The 13,298-nt window shown below is 39.6% G+C and overlaps 1 protein-coding gene across 1 annotated transcript in view; it reads right to left on the reverse strand.

Moving 5' to 3' along the window:
• The window catches only part of SPATA7 (spermatogenesis associated 7), a 35,287-nt gene extending 23,176 nt beyond the window's left edge, over window positions 1–12,111 (reverse strand). Inside the window, exons 1-4 of the mRNA XM_084207490.1 lie at window positions 11,992–12,111; window positions 2,766–2,852; window positions 2,001–2,093; window positions 1,073–1,120 (exon numbers count right to left, since the gene is read on the reverse strand). Coding sequence (XP_084063616.1) covers window positions 1,073–1,120; window positions 2,001–2,093; window positions 2,766–2,852; window positions 11,992–12,031 — 268 coding nt within the window. The 5' untranslated portion in view covers window positions 12,032–12,111. The remainder of the gene's footprint in view (window positions 1–1,072; window positions 1,121–2,000; window positions 2,094–2,765; window positions 2,853–11,991) is intronic.
• Window positions 12,112–13,298: the final 1,187 nt, after the last annotated feature.

Here is a 13,298-nt window from a genome sequence, read left to right on the forward strand (position 1 = left end):
AGACATACTGCTGATATTCAGCTATATTGAAGTTAAAATTGGGCCTGGATAAATGACATATCTCATCTTGAACAAGAAAGAAGAAATTGTTTTGAAAGTATTCGAAAACCCCTTTTCCATTACTTTTCTTCCTCAGCATATTTGAAACATTCTTCCTGTCTGAGCTATTGGCTGTCATCTCCATGTAATCTGTTTCACAGAGTAAGAAAAATGATTCTCCAGTGGTTTACCAGAGACTCCACAAATGGTACCTTGCACTGAGCTCAACACCTGAATATGTCACACTTGGTTATAAGGTCATTATAGTACAGAAATGTGTATTTCTTGATGAACAATGCATAGAACTGCAGGGAAAAAATGCAGTCACTCTAATTTTAGGTACGAAATAAAACTGAAATAATTTTAAATTTCATTATAAAAACCTAGAATTTATAAGGATAGTGCAGAAACTGAACAAGATATGCCTGTGTAGTCTTAATTTTAAATACTGAGAAGCCAGTGAGACCAAAAATGATGAATTTGAAAGTAGGTGTTTCCCATGGAATTACCTCTTTGCTAACTGCAAAATTTTCAGCCTAAATGGCAGTTTCTTATCTTATATTTTGTAAAGGAATCTCAGTCACATGGAACAGCATATAGAGTAATGCAGGTCAGAAAAAAGATATCAGTTACGTGCACACATTGAGCAGTGAGAGAAATCCTCAAAGGCTCTTCTTAAGAAAGGTCCAGGATTTTGTCTATGTATTTGTACCATATACTTAAGAATATCCTATGTACCATATACTTAAGAATATCCTATCTCTTGCAGTTGAGACAGTTTTGCCATTGACAAATGAACTGTCCTGCTAAGCACAACTAATCACTGACTGCCCAGATCCCTGTCTCCAGCATTCCATAGGATGCAGATTCAACGTATCTCCAAGTAGCTGAAGAAGGATGTGAAAGTTGAATAAACAAGCAGACACATGAATGCTCAGTTAAGGGTTATATGCTACTGTTACTCTTTGCTGGCTCTTTTGCCAAGTTAGTTTTACAGAAGCATTTGCAGAATCAACATATAACAAGTACTCACGTTTGATGCTGGCCAACCTACTTTTTGGCAAAGAACAGTCTACAGCGGCTGAAAATAAGAAAAACACCAAATGTGAGTGATTCAATATTTACTTAGTATATGTGATAGCTGGAAAAATGCAGTAACAAACCAACACAGAACAAAGACTAATTTAATTCTTTATTTCAAAACATGCTAGTTACTGTATACCTAAAGTATTAGGTTGTTGTTAATAGGGTCCCAGGATTTGAGATAAAGCTTTCTGGGTAAAACACATATTTAAAGGAAGAATCATCACTTAAATGAAGACATCTTTCAAAAGGTTTCTGTACATTTTGTTCTGACAGCATTTACCTGCATACCTGAGGATACTGAGTATGTCATGAGACATAACATTGTGAGTATTGTACTTGTGAGGATGGACTCTGTCAGTAACGTGATTTTCTCATTTGCAAACACACAAGGCAATTTTCACAGTCCTTAGAACTCGCTATTACTATTCATTGCAAGATGAACAAAAGATTAAGTTTTTGAAATAAAAATAATAAAAGAAAGACATTGTGATCTAAGTAGAAATGTTCTGCCTTCATTCCTAAAATAATTTCTGTATGTTTGCTGTTATGACTATCACTATGACTTTCAGTTCAGCCTATTATTTCATAATTCATTATTTAATCAAAAGCAGAATGAAGCCAATACAGCACAAAGTGCTCTAAAATTAAGGTAGGATCTTCGGTAACATTTAAGGAAAATGTTTTCACACAAAACTTTTCATCTCAAAAATATAGAAGTATTATTAAGTAGAAGCGACATCTCCTTGCTGACACACATTTGGGTAAGAAAAAGCAATTTTCTACAATCCACTTCATCTCTTCTTGGTATGAGCCTATTATGAGAGACTGAGCTAAATTTAGAGGGAGACAGCTCATTCATACATGCACATTTTTACCTTTGGCTGCAAGAACTCTGTTATAATGAACCACCATGTGATCTCTGATCAGGTATTGGTTAGATAGATTTCGAGAGGAACCAATGCAGAAAGCTGTAAGATTAAAATACATTTGAACATTTGAAAGGCAAGCAAAAGAGTACTCCAATTTTAAACAGTCATTAACTGCAATTCAAAGTCACAAACTTTAAGAGACTGTTTAACTTCTTTGCTCAAAGGCAGTATTTTTTTTTACAGTTACTATCACATGAAATCATCCTGTCTCCTTTTTCTTTCCCCAATGAGCCATTAATTCAATAAATAGCTCCAAAAGTAGCTGAAATTGTACCATGAAAATGTTAACATGGAAACTTCCTGTTCTTCACTCTGTGTTCTTTTGAAAAAAAAAAAGGTATCTGAGGTGTCAGTATAGCACAGAATCACAAACTAGCCCATGTAAACTACTGGCTCTAAAGGAACATGTTTAACCTCAGGGGTTCTTAATTGTGGTAAACATCTATATATAAAAGTATATTACAGCTAATAGAGATTGGAGATCTTTATATATTTGTTCATCTTGCTACCAGTTTATAGCCAGCAGTACAGTCAAGGCAAAACTAACTCCTTGAAAGTATTTTCAGTAACGCATACTAAATATAAGTACTATTAAACTTCTCCAAATAAGCTTGATGCAAAAGTTTTAAGAAAAATATTTTAAGCACAAAATCAATGAATTCACATAAAAGGAACCAAGTCAACCTTCTGATGAAAGTACACATTACTTACCATTACTTTTATTACTTAAGTGTCCTTTAAATGGACTTGCTGGACCACATCTGGGAATGACAAGAGCTGAGCAGTCATTCACTTTCACTAAACATGAAACAAAAACGAAAGTTAGAGAAAAATCCCCACACATATTTTTATAGAAAAGATAAAGTCTTTCTCCAAAGAATGCAAGAACGGTTCTAATGGATCGTCTTCAATATCTTCTTCAATCATTTTATAATCACTGAGCTACAAGTGTAGTTAAATAATTTAATCTAAACACCAAGATACAATGATAGTGCTCTCAGTGGTTCAGTGAGCTAAACAGCAGAACAGCCCATCAGGACACTTTAGTCTGAACTTAACACTGGTCATTAAACCGTACAGAGATACAGTCATGATTCTGCTTCTATGCTAACCTCCAATTTGATTCAAAGTTCATGGCACTTTGATAGACTCGGAACTCCACAGACAAGTGGAGATGCCAAAAAAACTTAAACAACCAGGTGTTCTGAAAAATGAGAGAATGTGGATTAAAAGATCTGCATCTCCTCTTTGAAAACCACTGGCTGTCATGCAACCTAAGATTTAAAAACTGGCTTTAGAACAAATTTGTTTTAGAACAAATTTGGACAGGAGATTTGCTAGGACTACAAATACTAGTGTATATAGAGCACTGCTTTAAGGGATCCAAGGTATATAAAATGCAAACCAAAACAAACAGGATTTTTTTAACAGAGTAAGTATACCAACCACACTTACTTAACATTAATTCTAAAACTGTACAGACAAGTTCTACGAATTTAATACTATTAACTAGCAAGGTCCATGTGGTCTTCCCATCCCCACTGTACTTCTCAGCTGTCAGTTCAAGAGTCTGCAACCACCATGCAGGTGAAGGGGGTAACTCAACTGCTCTACTGCTCCTGTTGACCTCTGGCTTTCCCCCTTTCAGCCCATTGAAAAGCACACTGGACCTTCCCAGTATGAGCAGGAATCTCCTCCCAGCGACCTCAGCTGGGGTGATAAAGGCAGACACCATTACAAACTGACTGGGGGTGCAGGGAGCCATGGTGACAGCCATGCCAAACATGGTAATAGCTCTCCATCCCAGCTCTCATAGCTTACCTCCAGCATGCCCAGCACCTGGCTGTCCAGGGCTTCTTTTTCATTTCCCACTGTTATATAACAACTGGTAAAGTACTATTGCAATTACATGCATAACTACCATAGTATAGAACTCTGTTTTTAAGTTCAACAGCATGTTGCACAAGATGGTTAACATGGTGTCTTAAATATTAATTAGTAGAGATTGCAGCAAAACAAACCATTCAATTAACGATGCTTTAACATTATTTACCCAAGGCCTCATAAAAAAGCCATACTGTACTGAATTATGAATGACTGTGACTAGTATAGGAGGCCACAAAAATATCTTAAGAAAAAAAAGAGAATTAAAGTACTTTTCCCCTGTTGTGAAATAGCACTAAATCTGGATCAACAGATTCAACCTTTCTTACAAAGCACAGAAAATACCAGGGCAATCTTGAATCACTTTCATACTTTGAAAAGGCAGCCTTTATAGAGTACAGGGTTCTGTGGATTTACACTATTAGCTGTGGTGTTTGCAATAACTCACTCCTTTTGCTGTGAAGTTGCCAGATCGGCAGTTGAAAAAGGACAACAAAAAAAAAAAAGAAAATGCTCTTGGAGATTTTTTCAACACTATCCTGCAATTGTTTTAACTTTATACTGTTATCTTAAAAGGCAAAGGACAACACTCCTGCTCATCTGTATCAATTTCAAATGGCTCATTCCCGTCACGGTACAACTTTTCCTTATCTCAGTTTGTGATTTAAACGGAGATCCATAGGGATGAACAATAAATTCTTTTTCAAATATTAAAATTCCAAACATATGTTTATTAGATTTATTAGATTCAGAATGTTTCCACTGACTGCAAACCTTTTCCAATAAAGCACTTCTTTCCTGTTAAAATATTTTATTTCTCTACCACACACCACTACATACAAGTAGTATTCACAGTCTAGCTGGATCCGCCCTGAAACCCATGATTTCCATGGAAGAATGCAACTCTTTAGGAGGACCTGAATGTTAGATTATAAATTTCAGTTGATAGAATTTTCTCTAGTGATAAAAACCCGCATGCACATATACCTGCAATCTGGATTACAGCAGACAACTGAGAATCAGAAGTGTTTCATTCACAACTGCTCTAATAACCTAAATATTCTACTGTTTTCTGTGCTTCAGAGCTAGGCGATAATTCCAGAGGGAAGCATCTATGGTATTGCTAGGTAAATGCTTACAGTACCACCTCTAACTCACCCTTATGTGACAGAATTCTAAAAGGGCAAGTATGATCACTTTAAAAAAGCAGACATTGCTCTCTTTACAATTGATTCTCTTCAAGTAAGCTAAATCACTTTGTCCCGTGTTAAACACCATCAGGGACACTCAGAAACCTGTTGCTTTTTCTATCTTCAGCTGGAGACACAACTGTTCAGGACTGCAGGAAGACTGGACTTCACAAGGTTCACTTGCTTGCATCACCAGCAGATGGCACAGTGGAAATTCTACCGCAAAAACTGTCTGCTGGTTTAGTCCTTTACAATTCATTTGTACCCGGCTTGTACCCGGGGAAGGAGCAGGGAGGAAAAAAGGAGTCGGACTCAGTATCTCACAGGCGAAAAAAACTGTCAAAAAGTGTCAGTCGGGAAAAATAAAAAAATATTTCTGTGCCCTCTATTTTGACTAAGGACATATAGACAGCACAGAAATCACTCTTATTATGAAGAAGCCTGTTGTTAATGTCAGAGAAGAAACTGGAGAATTTGGTATGTGCAGGCTCCTTCTACCTTATTGAAGGTAGAAAGCGCTAATGGTCAAAAGTTTCACAGCTATCACTTCAGGCTGTCTTTTGACTTGAACAGGTATTTATTTGGATTCCAGCTGTGTTTTCAGTTATTTACACAACAGCAGAAACAAACTGAAGGTTTAGATATGTGAAGAGAATTTTAAAGGAGAAGGTGGGATTTACAGTAATTTACAGCTAATCAAATATAAACCAAACAACGAGAGGATAACTAAAAAAATATCTTTGATATATAACACATGTAACTATCTGATCTAAACGTAAATTTCCTTATAGATGTAAGTGGATTGTCCTCACTGAATATAAAATCAGGATTTTCATACTGAGTGTTCTCCTAAAGTACAGACAGCAAACAAATTAAACACTTCTAAAAATTTACTTGATCTTTTAGTTCCTTCTATGACACTAAGCAACAATGAAGAAAAAACCAAAAAAGCTTTCTCTAAATTTTTTTCCAGCTGGTATCTAACGTAAGTAATAACCACACTATTCCAAAGAAAATGGAAAGATATTTGGTTTAAATTCTATCTTTATTTTAGTTTAAAATGCATCCTCTCTTCATTTCTGATTTTACAGTATTAAAAGTTATAGAAATTGGTGGTTTACTTTGTTTCCTGGTTGTTAGTGGATAGGCAGAATTTATACAAATGATTTTTCTACAAAGCCTTTTCAGATTTGGAACGTGAGTACATGCTGGAAAGAAGCCCAGTCTTTCATTACCATGCTCTCCCAGAAAAGATTTTAAACACAAGTATTAGACTTACTATTTTCATAACAAGCATGTACTTCAGTCATAGCAAATGAAAATTAAATAAATAAATCAATCTATCACACTACCCTTACCCATCAAGACTTGCTACTTTAAAGATAATCCATAAAAATATAGAGACCCTAGGGGGGATATTGGATATAGGCATCTAAATCCAGCACTACAAGACATCAAAGCTTAACTAGAGACCTGTGAACACCGTAATTTCCAAAAGGCAGCTCCCAGACCTTAGCCTGGGTTCAAACAGCCCTCAGCCCCAGGTGGATTTAAACCCCAGGTCTCCCCAGCTGTTCCAGAAGAATATGCTTATCACAGTCAATAATATTGACCCTTTTGTGCAGCAGTTTGGTTTTGGGAGCTCCAGGACTCTCACATTCCTAGCTCTACAGTGGCCTACTCTCAGCTGGCAATGCAAAACACCTCTGCCTCTAACAGACTAGAATTGCATCATTTGCAAGAGATTTGGGCATTTGATCCCTCTGAGCCTGATAAGGACCCAAGCTGACAAATGCTATACAAAGACTCTGGCCACTGCACTGATTTATAAAGGTTTGCTATTCTTGCTTCTTTTACTGCCTTTTTTTCGTCCCTAATATCTCAGTGCTCTAAACCAGAAATAGTTAAAGAGACACCTTTGCACAAGTGGATAATTTAGGCAACAACATGCAGATGGCTTGTGCTGTGAATTTCACACACACCAAGGATGTCCACCACTACCACGCTTATTCTACCAACCAGTTTTATAGCCTCCTCAGTGGGCTTCCTGCTACGAATTAACTCTTCTACCTCTAAACAACTAACAGTACACAACACTAATGCTGTACATATGCCCAGGAAAGAACAAAACTGGTTTAAATAATCTCTGTGAAATCCAAAATTTGTTCAAGCAGTGATGGAAACTCTTATCTAATACCTCTGACAATGTCATACTTGAGGGAACTGAATTATGACCTGAAATACATGTTCCTTACCTTTTGGTACTAGGAGAATTTTCAAACCAGAGTACCCATTAATTCTTTATGCTACAGAAATTTTTGTATATATGAATACAACATAGAAATACACAGAGGAAAGATGATAGCTCAGAGTACATTAAAAGATTAACCTACTTAGGAAAATCCACATTGGATTTAAACTTTATTTAAATAAGAAACTAATCTTTTCTATTTTTAACTGTTTTCCCTTCACATTAGCATGATATACTTAAAAAGAACCCATATTCTATTAGTACTACTAATGAGGCCAGCTCTCCTATTCATGTAGCTTGCATCTTGCACCATCCCCCCTAAACTCCTTTCAGTACCCCCAATTTGTTGCCCCTTCCTTACCTGTGGCCATTCCTCCCCTCAAACACTCCCTACTTGCTCAGCTGTGGCTGACCAGGTGCTACAGGAACTACAATTGCTCATCTAGTTTAAGCTTCTCTGGTTGCTTATCCTTGGCTGCCTAGTTCTTATCCTCTACTTACATATCTGGGAATGAACACAGAACAGAATAAATTTCTCTAAAAAATGTGTATTTCTCTAAAAAATTTGTTGGATTTTCTCCTACCCAGCCACTGGGTAATACTTATGCTCCTAGTTCTTACTCACAGATGGGTGAAGCCGGTAAAACAGCTGCAGAACTGGACAGACAAAAAGGCCAGCAGAGAGCAGTGATCCACCCACAGATTCCTTCTCTAGATTAAGAGCACAGGGGGAAACGTGGCAAGTCTCCACTACTTTTCTGCAGCATCTATGCAATCATGATAGGCCTTCAAACATGGCTTTAGATTTAGCCACTTACTGAATGCAGATACTACTCGATTTTATTTGCAAGTTACAGAAAGGCAAAGCAAGCTTGTCATAACCACACCTGCATTTTCTTTCCTGTTCATGCAAGTGAAACAAAAGCCTCTTGGACCCCTTTCTGGTTTCACTGAAAACAAAACTCTTATCAATCCTGGGAGTATGAAATCTCACATGTGAAGTCGTCCAAAACTCTTATCAATCCTGGGAGTATGAAATCTCACATGTGAAGTCGTCTTTCAAATAATCACATTTAAGATTTGTTAATAAATAGCAGAATTCACCAGCAGAAAGAATAGTCATTATTACCTAAACTTCATGATGCAAAACTCAATGAATAGAGAGACCCAGGAAATCAGAGTATTCCAATTTTGAAATAAAGTTACAAATTTTCCATCTGAATTTTGCATGGGATTATTAGTATCACAGGCAAAATATGACAAAAATTATACACCCCCTGACAAGCACTACACATAACCTCCTAAGCCATTAATTAGATGGGTGCTATTTATACACTTACTATGTGGGATTACACAAAAGCTCTTCTTTACACATACTCTCAATGCTTAAGAGTTAGGTCTCTCAGACCTTTACAATTAACAATCTTACAGTATTCTGTACTAATTAAAACCATGCAACCAAAATTGTATTTCAGTGTCAAGAGTCAAGCCCTCCTCTAAAAAATTTAAGGAACATAAAGAAATAATACAGTAACCTTGAGCCTTATCTGATTACATAACTCTGGAAAAATATTTGTTAAAATTTTTCTAGCTATAAGCTACAGCAAGGGAAGTTCTGGATGCAAATGATTGCTCTATTCATGCTCCAGAAGCAGAAACAAACAGCTGTGTGTGTCAGTAGTGCATTTTGTGATATGAACTGCAGGCAAAAGAAAATGAATTTATGTCAGTTTGCTACAACAACCTGGAAGGAGGCTGTGATGAGGTGGGTATCAGACTCTTCTCCCAAACACAATTTACAATTTATTGAGTGATGGTTTTAATTTGGTAAATTAAATTAATTTGGTAAATTTGATAAAAAGTTAAGAACACTGAATAACATTTCCCAATTTCAGTTAAAATTGTTGTGATTCAAATAAAACTTGTAAATGTCCTTCCTTCTTTGAAGACATAACTAGATAATTTTCCATCTTTCTTGTTGGTCAAAGAAAATTTCAGCTTCTAAAAACTGGCACTACCAAACAAATAATTTAGTAAATTTAATAAGCTGTTTGTTCAAGTGATAAATAAAGGAACAATTAAAAAAAAAAAAGTAGTTCACAAGTCTCTGTGTTAACTCCCTTTCAGCTCTAGTCAGATTAATGCAAGGACTTCCTACAATGCAGGAAGAATCGAAATAAGATGATGTTATCTACAAACACTTGAAGCATTTAAATTTTGTTTTAAAATCTTGGAAGCCTGTGCAAATTGCCTAAACTGAACAGCAGCCTCCATGCAGCAGTAATGGTGAGTTCCCCACTCACCCCCACTTTATGCTGGAAGATAAAAGTGGCCTAAATGTGTGTCATTAACAGTAAGTGCACAATGCTGTTAGGTATTGCTGTTCCTGAACACATACCTGAACAGCAATGGGCATTAAACAGCCCAATGCAGAGGACTGGATTTAAAATTACAGTATTACTGGTTTAAAATTACAGTATTCAGATTATTTGAGGTCATACTACAAATCTGTGAGTATATTAACTGGCTGCTGAAAATAAAACAGTAAATAACTTCAAGGTTTATACCTGGCATTAGGGAAAAACATAGCAGATTAATTCTTTGGTATTTCTAGGAGGGTAAAAAAATCTCAGCCTCATTTGAACTTTGATAAGACCTATATGAAAATCCTATATACTCTGAAATATTAATATATATATATATATATATTCCCAGTATTCTCACTAGGCAAAACAAGGCCTGATACAAACAAGTGCCAAATTTTGGTTCTTTCTTTAAAATGATGAGGGTAAGACTGAACTAGAAACTTTGAATGGCATACAACTAGGACACAGAATAGCATATCCCACTTTCTCTGTATCAACATTTTAGATACAACTCTTTTGAGAAATCATAAATATGATGTGTTCTCCTCCTTTCATGCACTGCAAGCAGCCCAGTGGCTGTTCTGCCAAGTTTGCTCAGGCACACAGATTTCCAGCTCAGCTCAGTCTATTAGTCTCTCTGCCTGTGCTAATCCTTGCTCTCTGTAAGGATCCTTCCTGCGTGCCCGAGAACCCCCACACTGGACTGCTCAGCCACACAATTCTGCCTCCATTGTAACCTCCTATGCAGACAATGCAATGGCCCACCAATTTAACAGACACACAGTAATTCTTCCCTACTTTTGAACTTTTTTTGCTAAACAGAAGCCATTCAAGTAAAGCTTGCCACAACCTGAATGAAATTTAGATCTCGAATCCTACTTACTCCCTTTTTATGCTCAACAATTGGCATGCTTTCTGATTGTCTATAGAAGTATTTTGACAAATGTTAAGAATAATCAGAAAAAGGATGTATTCATCATAAAACTTCCTTCACACTACATAAGAGAGCATAAAAATTGGGTGTAAAAGATACTAGTTTTTGCTCTGAATTTCATGTTCCCATATAGTATCAGAATTTATGTTCGAACTGTACTTTGATATCAGACATCTTCTGAAGTGGCATCTGTCACTGTCTCCAAAGACTGGAACTGACACTGAGATGCAACACAGCAGCCTAATGTTATCTCAAATGGCTCTGATTTTATGCAGCGATGTATGATCTTGACATTACAATGCAGCACTGAATAATTCCTACCATTGTTTTACATTATGCATGTAATCAAGTTTATATCTGAAAATATTTTAGGTATTTTCCAAAAACCACAGTTGGCTCATGCAAGCATTTTCGGATGTTTGCACCTTTTTTTATCATGAATGACAAGTGCCCCTAGGACTATTCATAGGAACAGGGCATCAGAGCAGCCCACGGATGGCTAAATGTGGGTAAGGAATCACTTTAAAAGACCTTTAAAACTTCGGAGTCTTTTATTTTTCAACTACACTTGCATTAAAATCCCACCAAACCAAAACACTTTGATCTACAGCTAAACTCCGTGGGATGCTGTACACACAGGGTACAATCCATTCTAACCCATGAATAACAGCTTTGGAGAAGATGAAAGTTGACTAAGAAAAGAAGCTGACACAGAAACCGGTCTCGCAAACGGGGCCGATCCCGGCAGCCTGAAGCGCAGCCACAGCAGCACTCGGTGCCGGTACAGTAAGGAGGCACCGTGCGGTGACGGCTGTAGGACGCACAGTTCCAGGCCCTGACTCTCGCAGGATTACAGCCCGTCCCGGGCTGTACGTGTCCCCTTCCAGAGCCGCGGCACTCGGCTCGTTCCACCGCCGCCCCGCCGGCTCCCCGCGCGGCACGGACGGGCCGGCACGGCTCGGGGCGGCCGCGTGTGCAGCAGCGAGGCGCGACCCCCCCCGGGCCCCGCGGCCGGAGCCACGGCGGCTCGGGCAGCCCCCCGAGCTCCGTGGGCCCCCGCGGGCCCCGTGCCGGCTCCGTGCCCACTCCGTGGGCTCCGTGCCCGTTCACACACGCCAGCGGGGAAGGCGGAGGAGCCGCCCGCCCCCAGCCCGGGGCGATTCGGGCCGCGCCCCGCACCCCTACGGCCGGCGGAGACCGGGGGGGGCGTCGGAATGCAACGCGTCCCCCGGGCTGCTGCAGCGGCCGCCACGCCGCAGCCAGCTCTGAGCGCTCCCCACTCCTCCCGCAGCCGCCCCCGAGCCCCCCGCACCTTGGCTCCGCCCGCTGCCGCCCTGCATCCTCAGCCCCATGCTCCCGGCCGGGCCCGAAGGGGCGGCGCCGGCCGGGCTCGGCGGCTGCGGCGGTTCGTCCCGCGGCGCGGGCGGGCGGGCGGGGCCGGCCGGGGCCCGCTGGCGTTGCCATGGCGGCGGGCGCGCGGCGGGCGGCGCGGGGCCCTGGGCCGGGCCGGGCCGGCGGACGGAGGGAGGGAGGGAGGGAGGGGCCGCGGGGCCCGGGCCCAAACCCAAACCCCTGCCGGCGGGGGAGGGCCCGTCCCCGTCCGGGAACCGGCCCACGTTACATCGGCCTTTTTCTTGTAACTTGACGGGAAGTTGAAGAATGATGAATAACCGGGAGAACTTTACGGCAAATTGCTGATATTTGAGGGAACGAGTGGCAAAACGAGAGCCTTGACCGTTGCCAGTGCGTTGCACTGAGGAAATTAATCTCAATGTCTTTGAAAATGAACTATACCTTAAAAATGAACCACAAAATAATCTTTTGAAATGCAGCCTTTGATCCCATCACTGATTGTTGTGTGCATGCCGATGTGCTGGATTTGAACTTTGTGAAGAAGCATTAGGGTGGTATTTACAGTTGTCTGACAGGTTGCTATTTTCCATAATTAGGGAAATTTCTGAGGGCTTTTGTACTTTTTGTGTGAAGATTTTTCTCACTGACCGGCCAGGAGTACTATAGTCTCTTCCATAGCCTAACACATCACAAAATCACATTGTCTCAGATGGAGGGACATTCGCCTTCACTATCTAGATATGGGTATTAATTATAGGCTAAATACGGTCTTTTATATGATTTGCTACACTTCCTTACGTGCTAGAAGAATTCACTTGAATGTAGCTCAAAATCATAGCAGAATCAAGGGCATGTTACTTGAAAACAACTTTTCTTCCTTATTTCTGCCTCTGTCAATGCTCCCACTTGTTTGCACAAACATACATGCTTGATGAGACCAGTAGTTTGTCTACCCCAGTACTTTGTGTAGACACTACCAAATACTTCAAAGAACTCTTCAGTCATATTCTGACTACTGAATGTTGTGATGTCCCTTTTAATTTTAGATATAGCAATTATGAAGTACTTCCTTGATGTAGCCTTAGTTTCTGTGATTCACGTTGTAGTTATCATTTTGGCAGTCTGTTTTCTGTTAAATCATCCTTAAATGTAGTTGGTGTCATATTTGTCTGGGAGAGGTCAGGGAAGGAAATCTATGCCTTGGAAACCCATCAGTCCTCCATCTCCTGGTGGCCCTCTGTCTTTCTGACTGCTTTTTATATAAAA

Source organism: Fringilla coelebs, assembly GCF_963513975.1.
Source record: "Fringilla coelebs genome assembly, chromosome: 6".
In the NCBI taxonomy this organism is placed as follows: domain Eukaryota; kingdom Metazoa; phylum Chordata; class Aves; order Passeriformes; family Fringillidae; genus Fringilla; species Fringilla coelebs.